General features: G+C 36.7%; 1 protein-coding gene across 2 annotated transcripts in view; it reads left to right on the top strand.

Annotated features, from left to right (window-relative positions):
• The window catches only part of LOC131145463 (zinc finger protein BRUTUS), a 128,608-nt gene extending 107,964 nt beyond the window's left edge, over nucleotides 1-20,644 (top strand). Inside the window, exons 11-14 of one of the 2 annotated variants that reach the window (XM_058094549.1) lie at nucleotides 3,149-3,383; nucleotides 3,560-3,619; nucleotides 19,731-19,802; nucleotides 20,266-20,644. In XM_058094549.1, the coding sequence (XP_057950532.1) occupies nucleotides 3,149-3,383; nucleotides 3,560-3,619; nucleotides 19,731-19,802; nucleotides 20,266-20,406 (508 nt within the window). In that variant the 3' untranslated portion in view covers nucleotides 20,407-20,644. Of the gene's footprint in view, nucleotides 1-3,148; nucleotides 3,384-3,559; nucleotides 3,620-19,730; nucleotides 19,803-20,265 lie in introns of those variants that run through there. The other variant, XM_058094550.1, reaches the window with a different exon arrangement.
• Nucleotides 20,645-21,183: the final 539 nt, after the last annotated feature.

Genomic DNA, 21,183 nt, shown 5'->3' with positions numbered 1-21,183 from the left:
GAAACACAACATTTACTTGTCAATTTTTTCTCATTTGTCCAAACACAATTCCATGTTTCTATAGCCAACGTTTGGGTTGATAATGGTGGAGAATTCTTCTCTGTGCCAGAATTTTTTAAACAAAAGGGGACCATTTATCAACATTCTTGTGTCTATACTCCTCAACAAAATGGGGTTGTAGAGTGCAAGCACCCCCACATTCTTGAGATAGCTCGAGCTTTTCAATTTCAAGCCCACCTTCCTTTACATTTTTGGGCAGAATGTGTTTCTACTGCTGTTCATATAATTAATTGTTTGCCCACACCACTCCTTTCTCACCAAACTCCTTTTGAACGACTTTATGGTAAGCTTCCTTCTTAATCCCATCTTCGAGTTTTTGGGTGTCTTGCATATGCTACTGATGTGCACGTTCCCCATAAATTCGCTCCTCGGGCCAAACATTGTATTTTCCTTGGCTATCTAGTTGGTCAGAAAGCTTACAGGCTCTATGACCTTGCCACCCATCAAATGTTCACTAGTTGTGATGTTGTTTTTCATGAAACTATTTTTCTTTATGATTCCATTCTATCCGCTTCCTCAAATTCAGCCCCTGTGATTCCTCTTTTTGTATCCGATCCCTTACCACCAAATCCAGTTTCTCCCATCCAACAACCCTCACTACCGAATCCAATTTCTCATCAGCCATCACCTGCTAGTCCTCCTCACGAACCAATTTTATGCCGTTCTCAACAACCTTGTCACCCTCCCATGGCTTTATGGGATTATGTCTGCAACCAAGTGACGTCTCCCAATCATTTGCTGCCTTTGTCATCAAGTCGACAAAAAAATACACGTTATCCCCTTAGCAATTTTGTCTCATATCATTGTTACTCACCACAACATTGCTTTTTTACTGTTGCTGTCAACAGGTCAAGATATTGAGCCTACATCTTATACCAAAGCAGCTTCTCATTCTCATTGGCAAGAAGCAATGCAATTTGAATTGGCCGCTTTAGAAGCCAACCACACTTAGTCCCTCACTTATCTTCCTCTTCATAAGAAGCCTATTGGTTGTTTTTGGGTTTATAAAATCAAACGGCACTCGGATGGCACTATTGAGTGTTTCAAAGCTCATTTGGTTGCGAAAGGTTACACACAACTAGAAGGTATAGATTACCTTGACACTTTTTCTGCCACTACTAAAATGATTACTGTTTGTTGTTTATTGGCTTTAGCAACTGCTCAGAATTGGTCTCTTCACCAACTTGATGTCAACAATGCTTTTCTTCATGGTGATCTCCATGAAGAAATCTATATGTCTCCACCTCCTGGTCTTCAGCGCCAAGGGGAGAATCTAGTGTGTCGCCTTCACAAGTCGTTATATGGCTTAAAGCAAGCTTCCCAACAATGATTTGCCAAGTTCTCTGCAGCTATCCATGCTACTGGATTTGTTCAATCCAAAGCAGATTACTCCTTATTCACATGTCGAAAAGGCCAATATTTTATAGCTTGGTTGATATATGTTGATGACATTATTATTATGGGTAATGATGTCAATGCCATATTAGCTCTCAAACAATTTCTGCATAGTCATTTTTTGATTAAAGATTTGGGTGATTTGAAGTATTTTCTGAGTATCGAAGTTTCTCGATCAAAGAAAAGAATTTCCATCTCACAACGAAAATATACTTTGGAAATTTTAAAAGATGGTGGATTTTTGGGTGCTAAACCTGTGAACTTACCCATGGAGCAGAACATAAAGCTCTATGATTCAAATGAATTGCTTTAAGATCCATCTCAGTATAGGAGACTTGTTGGACGCCTAATTTATTTGACTATTATTCGGCCGAATATCACCTATTCGGTCCATGTGTTCAGCAGATTCATGCATGCACCACGCAAACCACACATGGAAGCTGCCTTGCGTGTGTTGTGTTAATTGAAAAGCAGTCCAAGACAAGGTTTGTTTTTCCCTTCGTAGAATTATTTGTCTTTGCGAGCTTTTTCTGATTTGGATTGGGCTGGTTGTCCAATATCTTGTAGATCCACTACAGGTTATTGTGTATTTCTAAAATCTTCTTTTATTTCCTGGCAAACAAAGAGGCAGAAAGTCGTATCTCTCTCCTCACCAGAAGTTGAATATAGAGCCATGACAAGTACATGCTGTGAATTATCGTGGCTACGCTCATAATTGACAGATTTGAGAATATTGCATCCGAAGCCAACATTGTTATATTGTGATAACACAGTCGCCTTACATATAGCAGCCAATCCTGTTTTCCATGAAAGAACCAAACATATAGAGATGGATTGTCATTTTATTCGTGACAAAATACAAGATGGTTCAATTGTAACCAAACATGTTGCTTTAACAAACCAGCTTGTGGATGTGTTCACTAAGCCATTGGGAAAGGAAGCTTTCTCAACTATAATGCGCAAGTTGGGAGTTCTTGACATTCACTCTCCAACTTGAGGGGGAGTGTTGAGAAGATCAATGATATCTGGCTTATTCATTGACAAAATATCCGGCCATTGATTGACAAATATATTATATTAATTGTATATTTGTTTAGTTGCTTTTTATACTTAGATTACCTAGAATAGATTAGCATGATTGTAGGAAATTTCTTGTATAAAGCTATGTCTTCCAATTCAATAAAATTATTCAAAGGCATATATTATTTTCCTTCTTTTACACACACACACACACACACACACAGAGGGATAATATTTTTCTAGTGCAAATTTTTTGTTTGCGTTCGTGCACGTGAGAGAGAAGAGAGGTAATATTTTGCTAGTGCAAATTTTTTGTTAGATTATTTTTATGCATTCATTTATTTCAAAAGGAGAGAAATTTTAATGTGGCTTTCCCTTGTATCAACATGCTTTGTAAAAAGCAAAGTGCATTCTATGATGCATATGCCAATGAAAGTATAGGATTGACAGGTTAGCAATGCATTCTGCACAGAATTTATTATCACTGCTCAAGAACATTGTGACTTTGATAACTAAGTAATTTTTATCTTCTTAGAATGTTTGATATGCCTGGAATTTCTCTGTCATCTCCTACTAGTTAATTTTTCCCTTTTTTTCTTAATGTACATATATATATATATATATATATGCTTCTAGACAATCCCTTGACTCATTTTGCTAATTTTCTTTCTAGGACTGTATATCATTGTCCATTTTGCAATTTATGCCGTCTAGGAAATGGTCTTGGCATTGATTATTTTCATTGCATGACCTGCAATTGTTGCCTGGGTATGAAGCTAGTGAACCACAAGTGCCTGGAGAAAGGTTTAGAAACAAACTGCCCTATTTGCTGTGATTTCTTATTCACATCAAGTGCAGCAGTCAGAGCTCTACCTTGTGGCCATTTTATGCATTCAGCTTGCTTTCAGGTCTCTATTTTCTTGCATTTAATTTTTCATTCCCTACCTTGGTTAATTCTTTTACTAACATGCCTCTACCCTTTGATTTGGAAGAACAGATTTTGGAGAATTGAGAACTGGTTAAACTGATCTGATGTCTTGCTTTGTTATGTTCCTCATTTTTTTTTTTTTGGATTTTTTTCCAGGCATACACTTCCAGTAACTACACCTGTCCAATCTGTAGCAAATCCTTGGGAGACATGGCAGTAAGATAGTTTTTTCTCTTTTCAACTGTTTCAAGGGTTTTCGTTTTAAAACCAAGTATTCTATAATTGCCACATCTATTTTATTTTTCATATTACTTTTTTGAAAGTGGAAACTTTATGGAAATCTGGTGTTTGAATGACAACAAAGGGATGGGGAGAAATAGGATAGGAAAAGAAGCTAAACAACTGAACAAGGTGCTTTTGTTTTTTATAGAGTTGTTAAATTTGATGATGACCAATCTAGATTAAGTAATTTAAGTGCAAGCATAGGGGATTGTTTGCTAAATGTTGGATTTTTTATTTTTTGAAGGATTTTTTAGAAGAAGAATAACCATTCTTATTGAATTTCAAGAGACATGATTACAAGATAAATAGTAGAGGAAGGCCACCAAATTAGGAAGGCCACAAAATCAGCAAATCAAATGAGCAGATCTCTAGGCTAGAAAACAGGAAACTGAAACTACCAGCAACTGAAATAGTAATTTCATAGTTTAAAAAATAGAATTTCCTAATTTATTCCCTAGAAATCCGACACACACCCCCCCCCCTTCAAGTTGGAGCGGAGATATCTATCATGCCCAACTTGCTTACAAAGAGCTCAAAACTAGATCTAAAAAGTCCTTTGGTGAAGATATCGGCTATTTGTTGAGTAGTAGGTACAAAAGGCATGCAAAGAGCTCCACTATCAATCTTCTCTTTTATGAAGTATCTGTCAATCTCTACATGCTTCGTGTGGTCATGTTGTACTAGATTCTAGAAGTGGAGAAGAATTGAAATAGTATTTCTTATTATTGTAAAATTAGGTACAATCTGAATGTCTTATAGACTACAAGGATAATCTAAAAGGAAAGAATAGAAAAAAAGGAAGGAATGACAATTGCTAACAAATCTCCTAGAATATCTCCTAAGATTATTTACATAATTACATAAATTTCTCCTATAATCAAGGAGAGTTGACTAGATAAATTTTGAAACTTTCCAACACTCCCCCCCGAGCTGGTTTGAAGATGTCTTCCATAGCCAGCTTGCCGATCAAATTTTCAAATGCTTCTTTGGTAGTCCTTTTGTAAGTATATCTGCTACTTGTTCAGTAGTAGATGTAGAAATCCCGAGGATTATTAGAAATCCCGAGAATAATGGGTCAATGATACTAGAGATTGTATAGGGATTTCTAGCCTAATACTTGGGCAGATTTCATGCGCCTATTTTAGGCAATTCTTTCCTTGTTGATATACAGTTTGTATTATTTATAGAGAGTTGTGATTGTACAGAATTAATTCAAGAAATACAGAAATCATTCATTCTGATTTCATGGTATCAGAGCTAGGAGATTAAACCTAGCTATCAATGGCGGAAACCGCCGGCCAAAGCAGAGGTTTGATGACCTCTTAATCTCACGAGGGTGAGAACGAAGCTATCTCCACCATGGGCTCAACAGGACTTGACAACTCATCCTTCCAGCTCACGGTGGAGAAGATGAATAGCAAGAATTTTTTAGGATTGGCACAATCAATCAAACTTGTGATCGATGGCAAGGGAAAGTTGGGATTTCTTACCGGCAAGACACTTAGACCTCCCCCAACCGAAGCTGCCGCCCATCAAAAATGGAAATCGAAGAACTCCATGGTCACGGCGTGGCTGGTGAACTCCATGAAGCCGTCGATTGGGAGGACTTATCTCTTCTTACTGTCAACGAAGGAAGTCTGGGATGCCGTCTGCGAGACCTACTCCAACGTCGAGAACTCCTCCCAAATCTTCGAGCATAAGATGCAACTATAGCAAATGAAGCAAGGAGAAAGGGATGTTACGGATTACTATATGGAGATGACTGCTCTTTGGCAGAAACTTGATCTGAGTTTCGAAGAAGAGTGGGAATGCTCGGGAGATAGTGTCCGATATAAAAAAACGCCTCTAAAATGAACGGGTGTTTGAGTTTCTTGCTGGTTTAAATCGGGCCCTTGATGATGTCCGTGGAAGAATTCTGGCTCGTCGTCCCTTACCATCAACACGCGAAGTTTTCTCAGAAGTAAGACGAGAAGAAAGTAGGCATAAGGTGATGCTGAAGGAGACAGTCTCTCCTAACCATACTGGACCAGAAATGTCTGCCTTGGTGTCTTGAGGGACTCTTCCAAGATCTAGTTCAAGACAATAGAAGGGATGCCCTTGGTGTGAACACTGTCGCAAAACTGGCCACACTAAGGAGACGTGTTGGGAGATACACAGGAAACCAGTTGACTGGAAGCCATAACAAGGCAACAAAAATCGGGGCTACCAAGCCACGGTTGATAATCAAGCCAAGAGACCTCAAGGGGAGAAAAGCAGTAATAGTTCCAATTCAAGCTGTGCATTTAATTCTGAGCAGTTGGAACAACTCTACAAGATGTTCTCTACCTTTCAGACTTCAGGTCAGTCTTCCACAAATATTTCTTCGGGTTCTTTGGCCCAAAGAGGTAATTTTTTGCAAGCCTCGAGTATAACCTCTAGATCCAAAACTCCTTGGATTATTGATTATGGTGCCTCTGACCACATCACTGATGCCTATCATATTTTCTCATTATATTCACCTTGTGCTGGAAATTTGAAAGTTAAAATTACAGCTGGATCACTCTCGTCTGTCGCAGGCAAAGGGAATATCCGACTCTCTGACTCAATCACACTGGAGTCCGTTCTTCATGTTCCTAATTTGTACTACAACTTACTATCCATTAGCCAGTTACCTAAGAATTCCAATTGTTCTGCTAAATTTCTTCCCTCTCATTGTGTTTTTCAAGACCTATCATCGGGGAAGACGATTGACAGTGCTATGGAGTGTGAGGGACTCTACTACTTTGAGGAGGTTAATGTGAGTGAATAACGTCAAATTGCTATCTGTGATTCTGCATTTGTTCCTAAGGATAGTGATATTTTGTTATAACATTTTAGAATGGGTCATCCCAATTTCTAGTATTTGAGACAGTTATTTCCTTCCATTTGTTTGAATAAAACATCATTTGATTTTCAATGTGAGATTTTTGAAATTGCAAAACACCAACGTACTTCTTTCCCAAAGTCCAAATACAAACCAACCTTACCATTTACTATGATTCACAGTGATGTATGGGGCCCGTCTAGCACTCTCAATTGTACCCACACAAAATGGTTTGTTACTTTTATTGATAACCACACTCGTATTTGTTCGGTATACTTGTTGAAAGACAAAACTGAAGTGTGTTCTGTGTTTATCAATTTTCATTCCATGATTCAAACACAATGTCACTCGAAAATTCAAATTATGTGTACAAATAATGGCACAAAATATTTTAATCGTATTTTGGGAAATTATCTCCAAGAACATGGAATAATTCATCAAAGTTTATGTGTCGACACCCCGCCAACAAAATGGGGTTGCCGAACAGAAAAACAGACATATCCTTGAACTAGCTCGTGCATTGTTGTTTACTACCAATATGCCAAAAATTTTTTGGGGTGATGCCAATCTCAAAGCTACATATCCCAAACACTGATCATGTCTTGAAAAGTGCTTCTAATCTGCCAAATACAAAAGAAAACTTTAATTCAAGGGGAGATGCAAAAAAACAATATAACAAGGAGATACTTGTCTACTCAAGAAAGCCAAAATTAATGGACATTGAGAATCTTATACCTGAGGCACCAAAAGAGTCAAAACTGGTGATAGATCCAAGCAACCATGAGTCTTTCTCCACTCCTGATCAAGTAATGTCTTCAAGGAATCTTGAGTCTTCCTTTGATAAACCTGCATAGGCTGATCTCAATTTACCCATTGCTCTCAGAAAACAAACTTGGTCATGTACTCTCCATCCCATTTCCAAATTCATGTCTTACAATACTTTGTCTACAGGGTGTCGTGTTTTTACCTCTAAACTTAAGAGGATAAAAATTCCAAAGAATATTTAGGAAGCCCTTGAGATCCCTAAATGGAGAGTGGCAGTTATGGAGGAAATGTGGGCCTTGGAAAAAAATGGAACGTGGATATGATGAATCTACCGAGAGGGAAGAAACTAGTGGGCTACAAACAGATGTTTACTGTGAAATACAAAGCTGATGGGACAGTGGAAAGGTACAAAGCCCCACCTTGTTGCAAAAGGGTTTACTCAAACCTATGGCATTGATTACACAAAATTGCACCTATGGCAAAACTAAATACCGTCCAAGTTCTCCTAGCCTTGGCAGCCAACTTGGATTGGCCACTCTAGCAACTTGACATAAAGAATGCTTTTCTGAATGACGAACTAGAAGAAGAAGTCTTCATGACAATACCACCATGCTTTTGTAAAAAGGGTGAAAAAAAAAAGTATGCAAACTCAAAAAGTCCCTGTATGGACTCAAACAGTCTCCAAGAGCCTGGTTCGATAGATTTACAAAGGTGATTAGGAGCCAAGGATATCAACAAGGACAATCAGACCATACTATGTTCCTCCAGCAATCTAAAGATGGGAAGAATCCAATTCTAATTGTATATGTTGATGACATCATCCTAACTGGAGACAACATAGCAGAGATGGACAAGTCGAAGAAAGTCTTGGCCACTGAGTTTGAAGTAAAAAATTTGGGACAAATGCGGTATTTTTTGGGAATGGAAGTTGCTAGATCAAAGAAGGGAATCAATGTTTCTCAAAGGAAGTATGTCCTAGACCTCCTAACTGAAACTGGCATGCTTGGGTGCAAACCAAGCAATACCCCCCCCAAATAAAGCAGAAAAAAGAAGAGCAGACATCGGAAAACCTATTGAACGAGAAAGGTATCAGAGATTAGTTGGCAAACTAATTTGCTTATTACACACTAGACCCGACATCGCATTTACAGTAAGTGTGGTGAGTCAACACATGCATTCACCAAGGGAAAGTCACGTTGAAGTAGTGTACAAGATTCTTAAATATCTCAAGGGATCTTCGTGCAAAGGACTATTCTTTAAAAAATGTGAAAGCAAAGAAATAGAAGTCTTCACAGATGCTGATTGGGCAAGATCAGCAAAAGATAGAAGGTCCACTTTCGGATACTGCACCTTTGTATGAGGAAACTTGGTGACTTAGAGAGGCAAAAAACAGAACGTTGTGGCCAAAAGTAGTGCTAAAGCAGAGTTCAAAACAGTGGCACAAGGGATATATGAAGGACTGGTTACGGAACCTCTTGGAGGAGTTGCATGTCATGGTAAAGTTCCCTATCAAACTCTACTATGATAACAAAGCAGCCATTAACATCTCTCTCAATCCAGTCTAGCACTACAGGACCAAACATGTAGAAGTGGACAGATTATCAAGGAAAAGGTTGAAGAAGGAACCATTTGCATGACTTATGTTCCTACCAAAGAACAAACAACCGACATCTTCACCAAAGGACTACCTCAACAATGTTTTGGTCATTTCACATGCAAGTTGGATATAGTAACATTTATGATCCAACTTGAAGGGGAGTGTAGAAATCCCGAGAATAATGGGTCAATGATACTAAAGATTGTATAGGGATTTCTAGCCTAATACTTGGGCAGATTTCATGCTCCTATTTTAGGCAATTCTTTCCTTGTTGATATATGGTTTGTTTTATTTATAGAGAGTTGTGATTGTACAGAATTAATTCAAGAAATTCAGAAATCATTCATTCTGATTCAGTAGAGATATAGGGCAAACAAATCAATCCACTGTCCAGCTTCTCCTTTATAAAATTCTTGTCGACCTCTACATGTTTTGTTCTATCATGAAGCACTGGATTGTGAGCAATGGCTATGGCATATTTGTTATCACAATACAATGTAGCGGATTAGTGATTTTCAATTCGTCCAATAATTTTTTAATCCACAACACTTCACAAACTCCATGAACAATTGCTCTAAATTCTTGCCTCTGCACTACTCCTAGCTACCACATTTTGTTTTTTGCTTCGCCATGTAACCAAATTTCCACCAACAAAGGCACAATAACCCGAAGTTGATCTTCGATCGGTTATACTCCCAGCTCAATCTGCATCAATGTATACCTCAACTTGTAGATGTCTATGGTCTTCAAACAATAGACCTTTTCCTGGAGTTACCTTTAAATATCTCAAGATTCTATAAACTGCATCAAAGTGGTCAGGCCCTGGTGAGTGCATGAATTGGCTTACCATACTGACAGCAAAGGCTATGTTAGGACGTGTATGTGATTGATAAAGTAGCCTTCCAACTAGCCTTTGGTACTGGTCTCTATTGGTTACTACTTCAGGCTTGGCAGGTTGTAGTTTAAGATTAGGCTCTATAGGCGTCTCAGCTGCTTTACACCCTAGTAAACCTGTTTCTCCAAGCAAGTCAAGCACATATTTTCTTTGTGAAACAAAAATACCTTTTCTTGACCTTGCAAATTCCATACCAAGAAATTACTTCAAATCACCCAAGTCTTTAATCTCAAATTCATTAGCAAGCATCTGTTTTAATTTCTCAAGTTCCTTGCTGTCATTACCTGTCAATAATATCATCAACATAGACAATTAGAATAGCAACCTTCCCTTCACTTGAGTGCTTATAGAACATGGTGTGATCAGCTTGACCTTGGCTGTAACCATGACCCTTTACAGCCTTCCCAAAGCATTCAAACCAAGCTCTCAGATATTGCTTGAGCCCATACAATGATTTTTTTCAAATTTCACACCTTATCTCTGCCAAGATTACCTTTCAAAACCTGGTGGTAATTCCATAAACACTTCATCCTCTAGATCTCCATTTAAAAGGGCATTCTTTACATCCAGCTGGTGTAAGGGCCAGTTAGAATGTACAGCTAAGGAGAATAACACTCGGTTTGAGTTTATCTTGGCCACTGGAGCAAAAGTTTCTTGATAGTCAATTCCGTATGTTTGCGTAAAACCAACATACTAGTAGAACAAAGACAACCTTTAATCCAATTCCTTCACACTCGCTCAAAACCATTGTTACTCGTCACTTTAACTAAAATGCCCCAATTTTCCATTTCATAAACCTTTTTAAACTCCAATTTGAGAACCACCTCCTTCTAGCCCCTCTTCGTCACATCCGAGGTCTTAAATTTTGATTTTGACTAAAATTTTGAAGCTTCAAAAGTAAGGAAACTTTTCAATGGTAATTTCATTTTTAGTGTCAATTTCAATTTTGATTTTTAAAAAGCTGATGGAAATTAGTTATAAAGCATGAGATTCTTTTATAAAACTTTAGAAATGGCTAATAGACATAATAATGCAAGTTTTAGAACTAAAATATCATAAATTAAATACATCAATGATACATATTCCGTTAATATAACTATAATTCATAAATGATCAGTTAATATTAAGCATTATTTACAATTATGCAAATACATAATAATTTAGACACAGATGGTAAAATAAAATGTTGTTGCTAATATCAAAGTTTAATTTTTCATATAATTTCAAAGGCTCTGATACTAATTTTTTATTTCAATTAAAAAAGATAAACGAGAGAAATTCCACTTTGGATTTAAATCTCAAATTTGAAAGTCACTGAAATTTCATTCAATAGATTAAAATCTCAACTAATGTTGCTAAAATTTCAAGATTTAAATCAATTTAGTCTTAGAAATTTCGATAGAAACTCTGCCTGATGGAAATTGACTGCTATTTTTATTTCCAGGGTGACGGAAAGCAGAAATTTTGACAGTTTTATGGAAATTTAAGACTCTGCTTAAATCCTTAACCACCTCGTTGTCCGCCAAAACTGCATCTAAAATTTGTCCATCTTTGATAAAAGCGGACAGCGTCAAGTCACTATATCCCCTAGAGCCTCTCTAAATCTCTTGGATAAGACCTTTCACTAAACTAATAGGCCTTAAATCACTTACACTTCTAGACTGCTCTTTCTTAGGAGTGAGGGCTATAAAGGCTGAATTCACACTGTTTCCCACCACCTCATTACAATAAAACTCCCAAAAAAACCTCATAATATTTTCCTGCAAAACCTCCCAACCGTCCTAAAATTTGCCATCGTGAACAAAATCCCAGAGCTTTATCCCTCTCCATTTCAAACACTGCCATCTTAATTTCTTCCTCTTCAAAAGGCCATTCAAACTGTATGGACTTATCTGCCCAAATGGGGCTCCAATCAAGTCCACCAGTCATCAGTCTCTGCTGACAATCCTATATATATAAGCACTTGTAAAATCCCTGACCTAAACACCCACTCTGTGGGACCATCAACTGACCTAAGCGCCCACTTGCCAAAATCTCTAACCTCTAGCAAGACCAACACTGAAAAGACCCTAAAGGACGATCTCTCAACAAAGTAACCCAGGTATCCCAAGCTAGTAGCTGACCTCTGAATGCCCCTGCAGAAGGGAAAGACACTCACTCTTCAAATCTAAATCCTAAACACTCCTAAAAAACAAGTCATCTATCTCTCCTACTTTAGACTCTTTGCAGAAATAAGATGTCCTGGCTAACTTTGTTAACCAACTCCTTGACCATTCTCCTCTTGTTCCCACTACTTAATCCCCTTACATTCCAAGAGAGAAGCCTCATTTTATCCCATTATTTATACCCAATTGCATTCTTCCTTTGCCATAGTCAAATGAAGTTTTAGCCTTTTTCCTTTCCCCGAGACCTCCAATTTAAGCCCAGCCTTTTTTTCATTAGGAATTCCCAAACTAAGCCCCAGTTAATCAACAAGTTCTTGGGCAGCCTGGTTACCCCTTTCATCTCCTGGAAGGTCAATCATTTTAAAATTCCTCTCACCTTCCAACTCTCTATGGCATTTCGGCAACTCCAAGTTTGTATAAGATGACATAGGAATAGGAAGAATACCATTGGAATTTATAATGTTTACCTGTTGAGTAGGCTGGTGATCTCCAAGTTCCCTGGTTAGGTTTGGAGGGGAAATAGGAAGTGCTCTGGAATTTTCCAAAGAGTTCAGAACTGAACTAAACAATATCTGAGCCTCACCTGTCCCAATGTCTCTCTTTTCATGGCAAATCTGACGCTTGTTAGATATGGGAGTCTCTGAACTAAGACCTGCAGCAGTGCCACACCATTGCTAACATCCTCTGAAAAATCATTACTCCCACAGTTCAAGTGAGTGTAATTCTGAAAGATAAATGAATGAACGCATTAAGGTAGGGGTCACAGTTCATAAGAGCAGGGTGGCTTAGATGGTTAACTATTTAGTGAGAAATGATGATTTAGGTGACATTTGAAGTTGGAGGAGGAGAGGTAGACTTAAAATAGTTTGACTGAGGTAGTAAGAAAGGATTTAACAGCCATTAGATTTTTAAAACGATATTTCCCTAGATTGTATAGATTACAGAACGGCAAATAAGAATTCATATATCTAACTCCACCTAGTGGGACTCAAGGTCTGCTGATGGTATTGTGATGTTGCACTTGTAGTTGTCCAGCAGTGGAAATGTTAGGCACACATCTTGCACCGCTTCTTAGGGACACATATTTGTGCCTGCACCCATGTCCTGCCCAGACCCGCCATGCAGTGCGCAGACTTGTGCATTAGATGGTATTTGTATTAATGTTCTATAGTGTTTTATGCTGCACATTCGTGCTGCCCCCGTCTACTGTCACTGTTAGATGGTATTGAAAGTATCCATGGGTCATAGCTAATTGATAAACTCCTTTCAAACTTCATTGCACATTTAAGCTGGGCAGATCATGGTGTATGTCTAGGCTGCTTGGAAGAAGTTGATATTGTTGTGCCGGGCACCCCACTTGTGTCAAACACCAATGCTACAACTAATGCTATTGAATATATAAGAAACTAAAGTAATGCAGAAACTAATAATAAAAACAGCAAAAAGAACAAGACAAGGAATTAACGAGGTTCAGTATAGTATTACCTACGTCCTTGGGCGCTGACAATCAATCCACTACTTCTTGACAAAGTACAACTTTAAGATGTTTTTTACAAATGGAGAGTTGAGCTCTTTATATAGCTTTAACCTCAAGTCCAAAAAACATTTCTCACCAATGTATGACAAACAAAGAAACAATTCAAAACAACTTTTTCTACCAATGTGGAACTATTCTACCATTGTGGGACAAAAAACAACAAATCCCCACCTTGACGATAAATTCAACTAATTTTTCAGTCACAACATTTTCTAGAGTTCCACATCATCGGCGCCTTCCAAAAATATTCATACTTGTAGGATATTGATCTAGTCCAAACAATGTTTGAACTTGATTGTTGTCACAATCTTGATCAACATATCTGCGGGATTTTCAGCTGTAGCAATCTTCTAAAAAAGTATCTTGCCTCTATCAATAATATCCCACATAAAATGAAACCGAACGTCGATGTGCTTCGTTCGTGCATGGTAGACTTGGTTATTTGCCAAATGAATAGCACTCTGGCTATCACAGAACACAACAATGTGCTTTTGAACAACTCCCAAATTTTCAAGTCAACCCTACAACCAAATAGCTTCCTTAACAGTCTCTGAAGCTGCCATGTACTCTACTTCTATTGTCAACAAGGCAATGGTAGACTGTAAGGTAGACCTCCAACTCACCGGACCATTAGCAAATGTAAAAAACATATCCAGTAGTTGATTGATATTTATCCAAATCACTTGCAAACTCAGAATCCATATATCCAACAACACATTGATCAATAGTATTATTTTTCTCAAATACTATACCAACATAAATCGTATTCATAATATATCTCAAAATTCATTTTACAGTTTGCCAATGTCCTTTACCCGGATCATGCATATACCTGCTCACCATAGTAACAGCTTGTGAAATATCAGGTCTAGTACAAACCATTGCATACATCAGACTACCAACAGCACTTGCATAAGGAACTTGTGACATATACTTACGTTCCTCGTCTGATTTAGGAGATAAAGTTGCACTAAGTTTGAAATGAGGAGCAAGAGGAGTGTTTATTGGTTTTTACTGCTCAAACATGCAAAAACTCTGTACTACCTTCTTAAAATATTGTTTCTGAGACAAACTAACTCTTCCTTTTATTCTGTCTCTGCGAATCTCCATGCCAAGTATCTTCTTTGCTTCACCAAGATCTTTCATCTCAAACTCTTGATTTAACTGACTTTTCAACTTGTTGATTTCTTTCTTGTTCTTTGAAGCTATCAACATACAAGAGTAAATATATAAAATATCCATTTTGTAGTTTGCGAAAATAAACACAATGATCATGTTTATTTCTGATGTAGTTGTGACCCATCATAAACTGATGAAATTGTTTGTACTACTATCTTGGAGACTGTTTTAAACCATATAACGATTTACCCAATTTACATACCCAATTTTCTTTTCCGGCAACCTGAAATTCATCCGGCTGAGTCATATAGATTTCCTCTTCCAAATCACCTTGTAAAATTGTAGTTTTTACACCGAGCTGAACTAATTTAAGATCAAATTGTGCTACCAAAGCCAACAAAATTCGATTGGAAGAATGTTTAACAACTGGAGAAAATACCTCATTATAATCAATGTCATCCTTTGTGCGTAGCCCTTAGCTACCAATCTAGCTTTGAAGCGAACATTATTTGCATCTAAAATTCTTTTTTTCTTTACATAAACTCATTTGCATCCAATTGCTTTCTTACCCTTGGGTAGCTGGGCTAGCTCCTAAGTCTGATTCTAATGAAGAGACTGCATTTCTTCATCCCTCGCTCTTTTCCACTTGTCTGATTCAGAGTTCCTCATTGCTTCTTTGAAAGTGCAAGGAACATTATCCTCCAGAACTGGAAGTGCATAGGCCACCATATCAGAATACGAGCAGGTTTTCGAATTTCTCATCTTCGCCTCCAAGAAACAATTAATTCTTGTTACTATGAAGATTCTCGAATTGAAATATCCTTTTCTTGTACACAATTTCCCACCGTAACTGGAGAGTTACCTTGTATAATCTCATTTCTCACTAGGTTTCCCAAAATTATCTCAACCTCCACCTGTTGTTAAGTACCACTGGTCTTCTCTTCAACTCGTGACTCCTTTCGTATTGTTTTCTTCATTATCGTAAGTTTATCAAAAGTCACATCCCTGCTTAAAATCATTTTTTTCGTCTCAAGACACCAAAGACAGTATCCTTTGACTCCTGCACTTATCCCCAAGAATATTGCTTTCTTGGCTCTTGTATCCAACTTCAATTCTTTAACATGATAATAAATCATAGTACCAAATACATGCAAAGAATCATAATCACTAGCAGACTTTCCAGGCCATACCTCATAGGGTTTTTTTCCCCCTATTGCAGATGATGGTAAACGATTGATGAGATGACACGCATATCTAACAGCCTTAGTCCAAAACTTTTGTCTAACCCAGCATTAGACAACTTACATCGAACTTTCTCCAGCAAAGTCTGATTCATGCGCTCTACCACCCCACTCTGTTGTGGTGTATCTCTAACTGTGAAGTGTCAAGCAATACCTTCATCCTGACATATCTTCATAATCTGGTCACTCTTATATTCACCACCATTATCTGATCTGAGCCGTTTAATCTTTCTATCAATTTGAGTTTCAACTAATTTTTTCCACTTAATGAAAATATCACACTCTTCATTTTTATTCTTCATAGAATACACTCAAACTCTTCTGGAAAAATCATCAACAAAAGTAAGAAAATAATGCATACCACCCAATGAAGCCGTTTTTGTGGGGTCTCATACATCTATATGGATTGTAGTCTAAAATACCTTCAGTCTAGTGGATTGCAGTGCCAAATTTCACTCTAATTTGTTTTCCCATAATGTAATGCTCACAAAATTCAAGTTTGCATACCTTTGCACCCTTTTACAAACATCGTTTAGCTAATTGTTGCAAAAATTTTTCTCCTGCATGTGCTAATCACATATGCCATAACTTGGTTGTATCTGTACCTACATCTTTCTCAGAAACAACAACTGCTGAGCCAATAACTGTACTACCTTATAAATAATATAAGTTATTTTTCCTTATTTTTTTCATCACCACCGGCGCACTTGATTTAATCTTTAGGGTTTCATCTTTCACGGTGATAGTGAACCCTTTAGATTCTAAGGCACCCAATGAAATCAGTTTAGGCTTGGAACAAACATAACATCAGTCAAGGTTTTAATAGTTCCATCTTGACATTTCAACTATATTGATCCTATTCCAGTTGTTTTACAGGTATTATCATTTCCCATAAAACAACCCCACCATCTAATTCTTCAAAATTAGAAAATCATTCCCTATTGGGACACATGTGATAGGAGTAACCAGAATCCAAAATTCACTCACCAAAATAATGTGACGAAGATGTTCCAACGGGAGAAAAATCTGACTCACTTCCATCATCATTGACAATATTGACATTAGAATGTGTTTTGCCCTTATTCTTCTGCTGTAATTTAGGGCAATCTTTCTTCCAATGCCCTCTCTCACAACAAAAAGCACATTCATCTTTAGCAAGTCTCCCACGAGATTTACTCCTCCCATGAGATTTACTCGTCCTACCAGGCATACGACTTTGAGAACGTCCCCTTATTGTTAGTGCTTTTGTTGTTTCCTTATGGACCCTCTGATCCTTCTTTCTACATTCAATACTAATCAATGCAATACAAACGGCATCAAAAATAACTTATCTTTCCCATACAATAAAGTGGTGGTCTGATGTTCTTAATCATCAGGGAGAGAGTTCAGTAACAATATGACTTTATCCTCATCTTTCACCTTTTCGTCCAAATTTAACAAATAGGTCGAAATTTTATTGAAAGCATTTATGTGGTCATTAATCGAAATACTTGGTTAATATTGGAAGCGAAACAATTTCTTTTTTCAGATAGAGCCGATTTTCCAGAATCTTGGTCATAAATGTATCTTCCAATGTCTTCCATAATTTCTTTGCAGATGTCTCTCTTATAACACAATACTTCTGATTTTTAGCGAGAGACAGACGAATCGTACCACATGCTTGAGAATTGATCTTTTCCCAATCTCTGTCACCCATATCTACTGGTTTATCATCCAAAGCAATATCTAACTCTTACTGATACAGGATGTCCATCACCTCACATTGCCACATACCAAAATTATTGGTACCATCAAATTTCTCCACCTCAAACTGAGCATTAGCTATCGTCTTTGACGATAATGTCGAAGCCGAAGGGGTTGGAGTTCGTGTGGGTAGAGTTTCTTCTACTGCTGCACTAGTTTCTGTCATCTTCTATATATTCAATAGCAACCAACAAAGCAAAAGGCTTAGGATGAATAGTACATACCAACTGTGTCTACTCTGTTTTATCTTATGAAATTTTACTTTGACCAGGCCAACCTCCAAGGAGCGACTGAGCCACAATGGTTTCTAAGCACTCGCTTAGACAAGGTCTTTCTTAGGTATCAAACGTGGAATCAAGGATCCTAACAGAGGAACACCTCCATGTCGACACTATTCAACCTAACTCTGATACCAATTGTTGTGCCGAGCACCCCACTTGTGTCAAATACCAATACTACAACTAATGCTATTAAATATATAAGAAACTAAAGTAATACAAAAACAAATAATAAAAACAGTAAAAAGAACAAGACAAAAAATTAACGAGGTTCGATATAGAATTACCTACGTCCTCGGGCGCCCACGATCAATCCACTACTTCTTGACAAAGTACAACTTTGAGGTGTTTTGTACAAATGGAGAGTTGAGCTCTTTATATAGCTTCAACCTCAAGTCCAAAAAGCACTTCTCACCAATGTGGGACAAACAAAGAAAAAATTCAAAACAACTTTTTCTAGCAATGTGGAACTATTCTATCAATGTGGGACAAAAAACAACAGATATAACCTATATTTAGCCCTAAAGATTTTTTGCAGTGACACTGAGATCCTGAACTTGATTAGCAATTGTGGCTACCAATTAGTTTCAACACCGACATTTATTTTTTATCTTATCTGCTAAAACTGATAAAGATCATGATATATCAAAATTTATTTCATAAATGTGATTTTAGATGGAAACAAATGTAGCAACCAAACTACAAATTGCAGTTAAATCAAACTAAATAATTTAGCCCTGTTTGGTATTGTTTCTTTTTTCAATTTTTTGTTTTGTGTCTCTACAGTAAAGATATAGATTATGAAAAGGCATTTGTTTATGTTATCTATTTTCCGCTTCTATTGACGGTTTTCAGGTGCTTGCAGAAAAAAAAAAACTGTAAACTAGATTTTATGGTTTTTAGTTGTTTGGACAATCTATTGCCGTATTATTTTACCATCTAGAATTAATTAAATCATTCATTTTATCCATACTTTTAGTTAAAATTAAAATAGAATGATCATATGAATTTAAATTACAATTAAAATGAAAATTTCCATAAAAATTTATTTTAGATAATAATTCATTTGCAAAATATTTTTACTATATTTTCAATTGTCTGATACAATAAGATTGTTCTTGTAAAGTGAATTTTGAAATATACTAATTAAGTAAAATAATTATAATCATTTTTATTTTTATTATAATATTTTTAATTATATATATATTTTTTATTTTATTTTAGTCATACATTGTAATAGTTATTTGATTCAAGGATAAAAATGAACATTTTTTCAATCAAGTTTTTTATTTGTTTTAATTCTACTAACATTAACAAACAAGTTGCTAGTTTTAATTTTTAGTTTCTATTTCTGTTTTTAAGTTTTCATTTTTGGTTTTCAACTTCATAATTTTGCATTTTCATTATTTTTTATAGTGATACCAAACAGCCCATTAAGTATCCAAAATCTAAATATCCTGATACATAATACTCGTGTCATGTACAATCCAATACTCAGAAATCAGCTTTGCATATAATTTTGCTTTTTCATTTTCTTTTATGGTCAGTCATTAGGGTGCCTCTGATTACACGTGTCTTTATTGAAAAATAGGCTGGTTGAACAATCTAACTCTACTAGTGGTTCATTAGATGTCATAAGGCTTTTAGGATCTTTAGTTTGGTTGCAGGAAATTTATGATGATGTTACTGTATTGATTGATATAATATGGCGTTAACTAATCCTGGATAGTGGTATGCAAGCTTTGCTTGGTTGGCCAAAACCTGTAGTTTTTTCAGATGCTCAGCTACGTACTGTTGCAGAAGGACAAAGTGTGATTATTTATAATCTTTTATTATGGTTGTAAACATGTTACATTCATTCAGGTTTACTTTGGGATGCTTGATGCATTGTTGGCTGCCGAGGAGCTTCCAGAGGAATACCAGGATCGATGTCAGGTAGCTTGCAGCGTTACATTTTCTTTAGTGTTACTGAGCCCTCTTTCCATTGTTCATCTTGATCCACGAATATGTCTGGATATTTGGTATCAAATGCCCCTTTTCCTTTTTAGTTTGGAACATGTTACTCAAAAAGATGTCCAGACGAAAGAATTTGTCATCCTAGGTACTGCTCTTTGAAGCCAGTATATCATAGGCTCTGTTTGGTCTTGAAAATTAGTTTTGGTGCCAAATGGAAAAGTATTTCTCTCAAAATCTTAACAAAAATGTCTTCCATCAAACATTGGGAAATAACTCCCTCGAAAAGTATTATCTCTAACTATCTTTCCAAATAAAGAATGACAAGTAAAATAATTAGTCTGTTTTACCTTATCATGATGATGACATATTTATGCTTCATATCTCAATACTCATCCTGATTCCATTTTGGTCATAATGATCTAATGTGAACATTTCAATCCAGGATATACTCTGCAATGATTGTGAGCAAAAGGGCTTATCACGCTTCCACTGGTTATATCATAAGTGTGAATCTTGTGGATCGTACAATACCCGGGTTATAAAGACGCACGCAACAAATTCGGACTGCTCTCCAACCTCATGAAAATAAAGTGTTTTTTACCTTGCAAATATGTTCGATTGATCAAGTTTGTAAATACTTGTATAGCCAATAATTATTTATTTTGTTCTCAAATGTTATTGCCAGAAGACTGGCCAGGCGTCCAAACATAGAAACCAGCATAGGGCGGCAGGAAAATGAGATACCATGTGTATGGAATAAATGTCATTCTTGTATTTTTTTGTTTTTTTAATATTTGAAAATTTTAACTTGGATGAGCCTTTCAGTTTCAGACTCCTTGGACAGTACCAAACCGGAGGAGGACATGATTAATCCCCTAGTTCGCTCTTGATAAAATTCTTGTAAATTTTGTAGCCAATGCCAGGGCAGCTGGCTGTTGCAAGTTGGCCTCTCATGGCAGTCCCTGCTTGATTTGTGCGATCAGGATTAAGGGGTCTTAAATGTTTTTGTTTTCATGTTTAGATTTGCATAGAGGAGGATGGAGTGAATGAAATGATAGCATTGATTTTCTCGTGTTTAATTTGCGTAAAGAAATGGATCATATTCTATTTGGAATGACGATTCTCAATAATTGGTTCATAAGTTAGGATTTGAAATTTTGAGCTTGATTTTCGTTTTCGTGTTTGGTTTGCATAAACAAAGATGGAAGCACAATCTCTCATTCAATAGAACAATGATCTCTCATCTAATAGATGGATAGGCGTGACTCTTTTTTCGCATGCCAATCATAACCTTCAATAATTATATTATTAGTTATGACAAGGGCAACAACAATAAAATAATTATAAGACTAATAATTAT

This window comes from Malania oleifera, chromosome 13 (assembly GCF_029873635.1).
Source record: "Malania oleifera isolate guangnan ecotype guangnan chromosome 13, ASM2987363v1, whole genome shotgun sequence".
Lineage (NCBI taxonomy): Eukaryota > Viridiplantae > Streptophyta > Magnoliopsida > Santalales > Ximeniaceae > Malania > Malania oleifera.
This window is presented reverse-complemented; position numbering and strand designations above follow the sequence as displayed.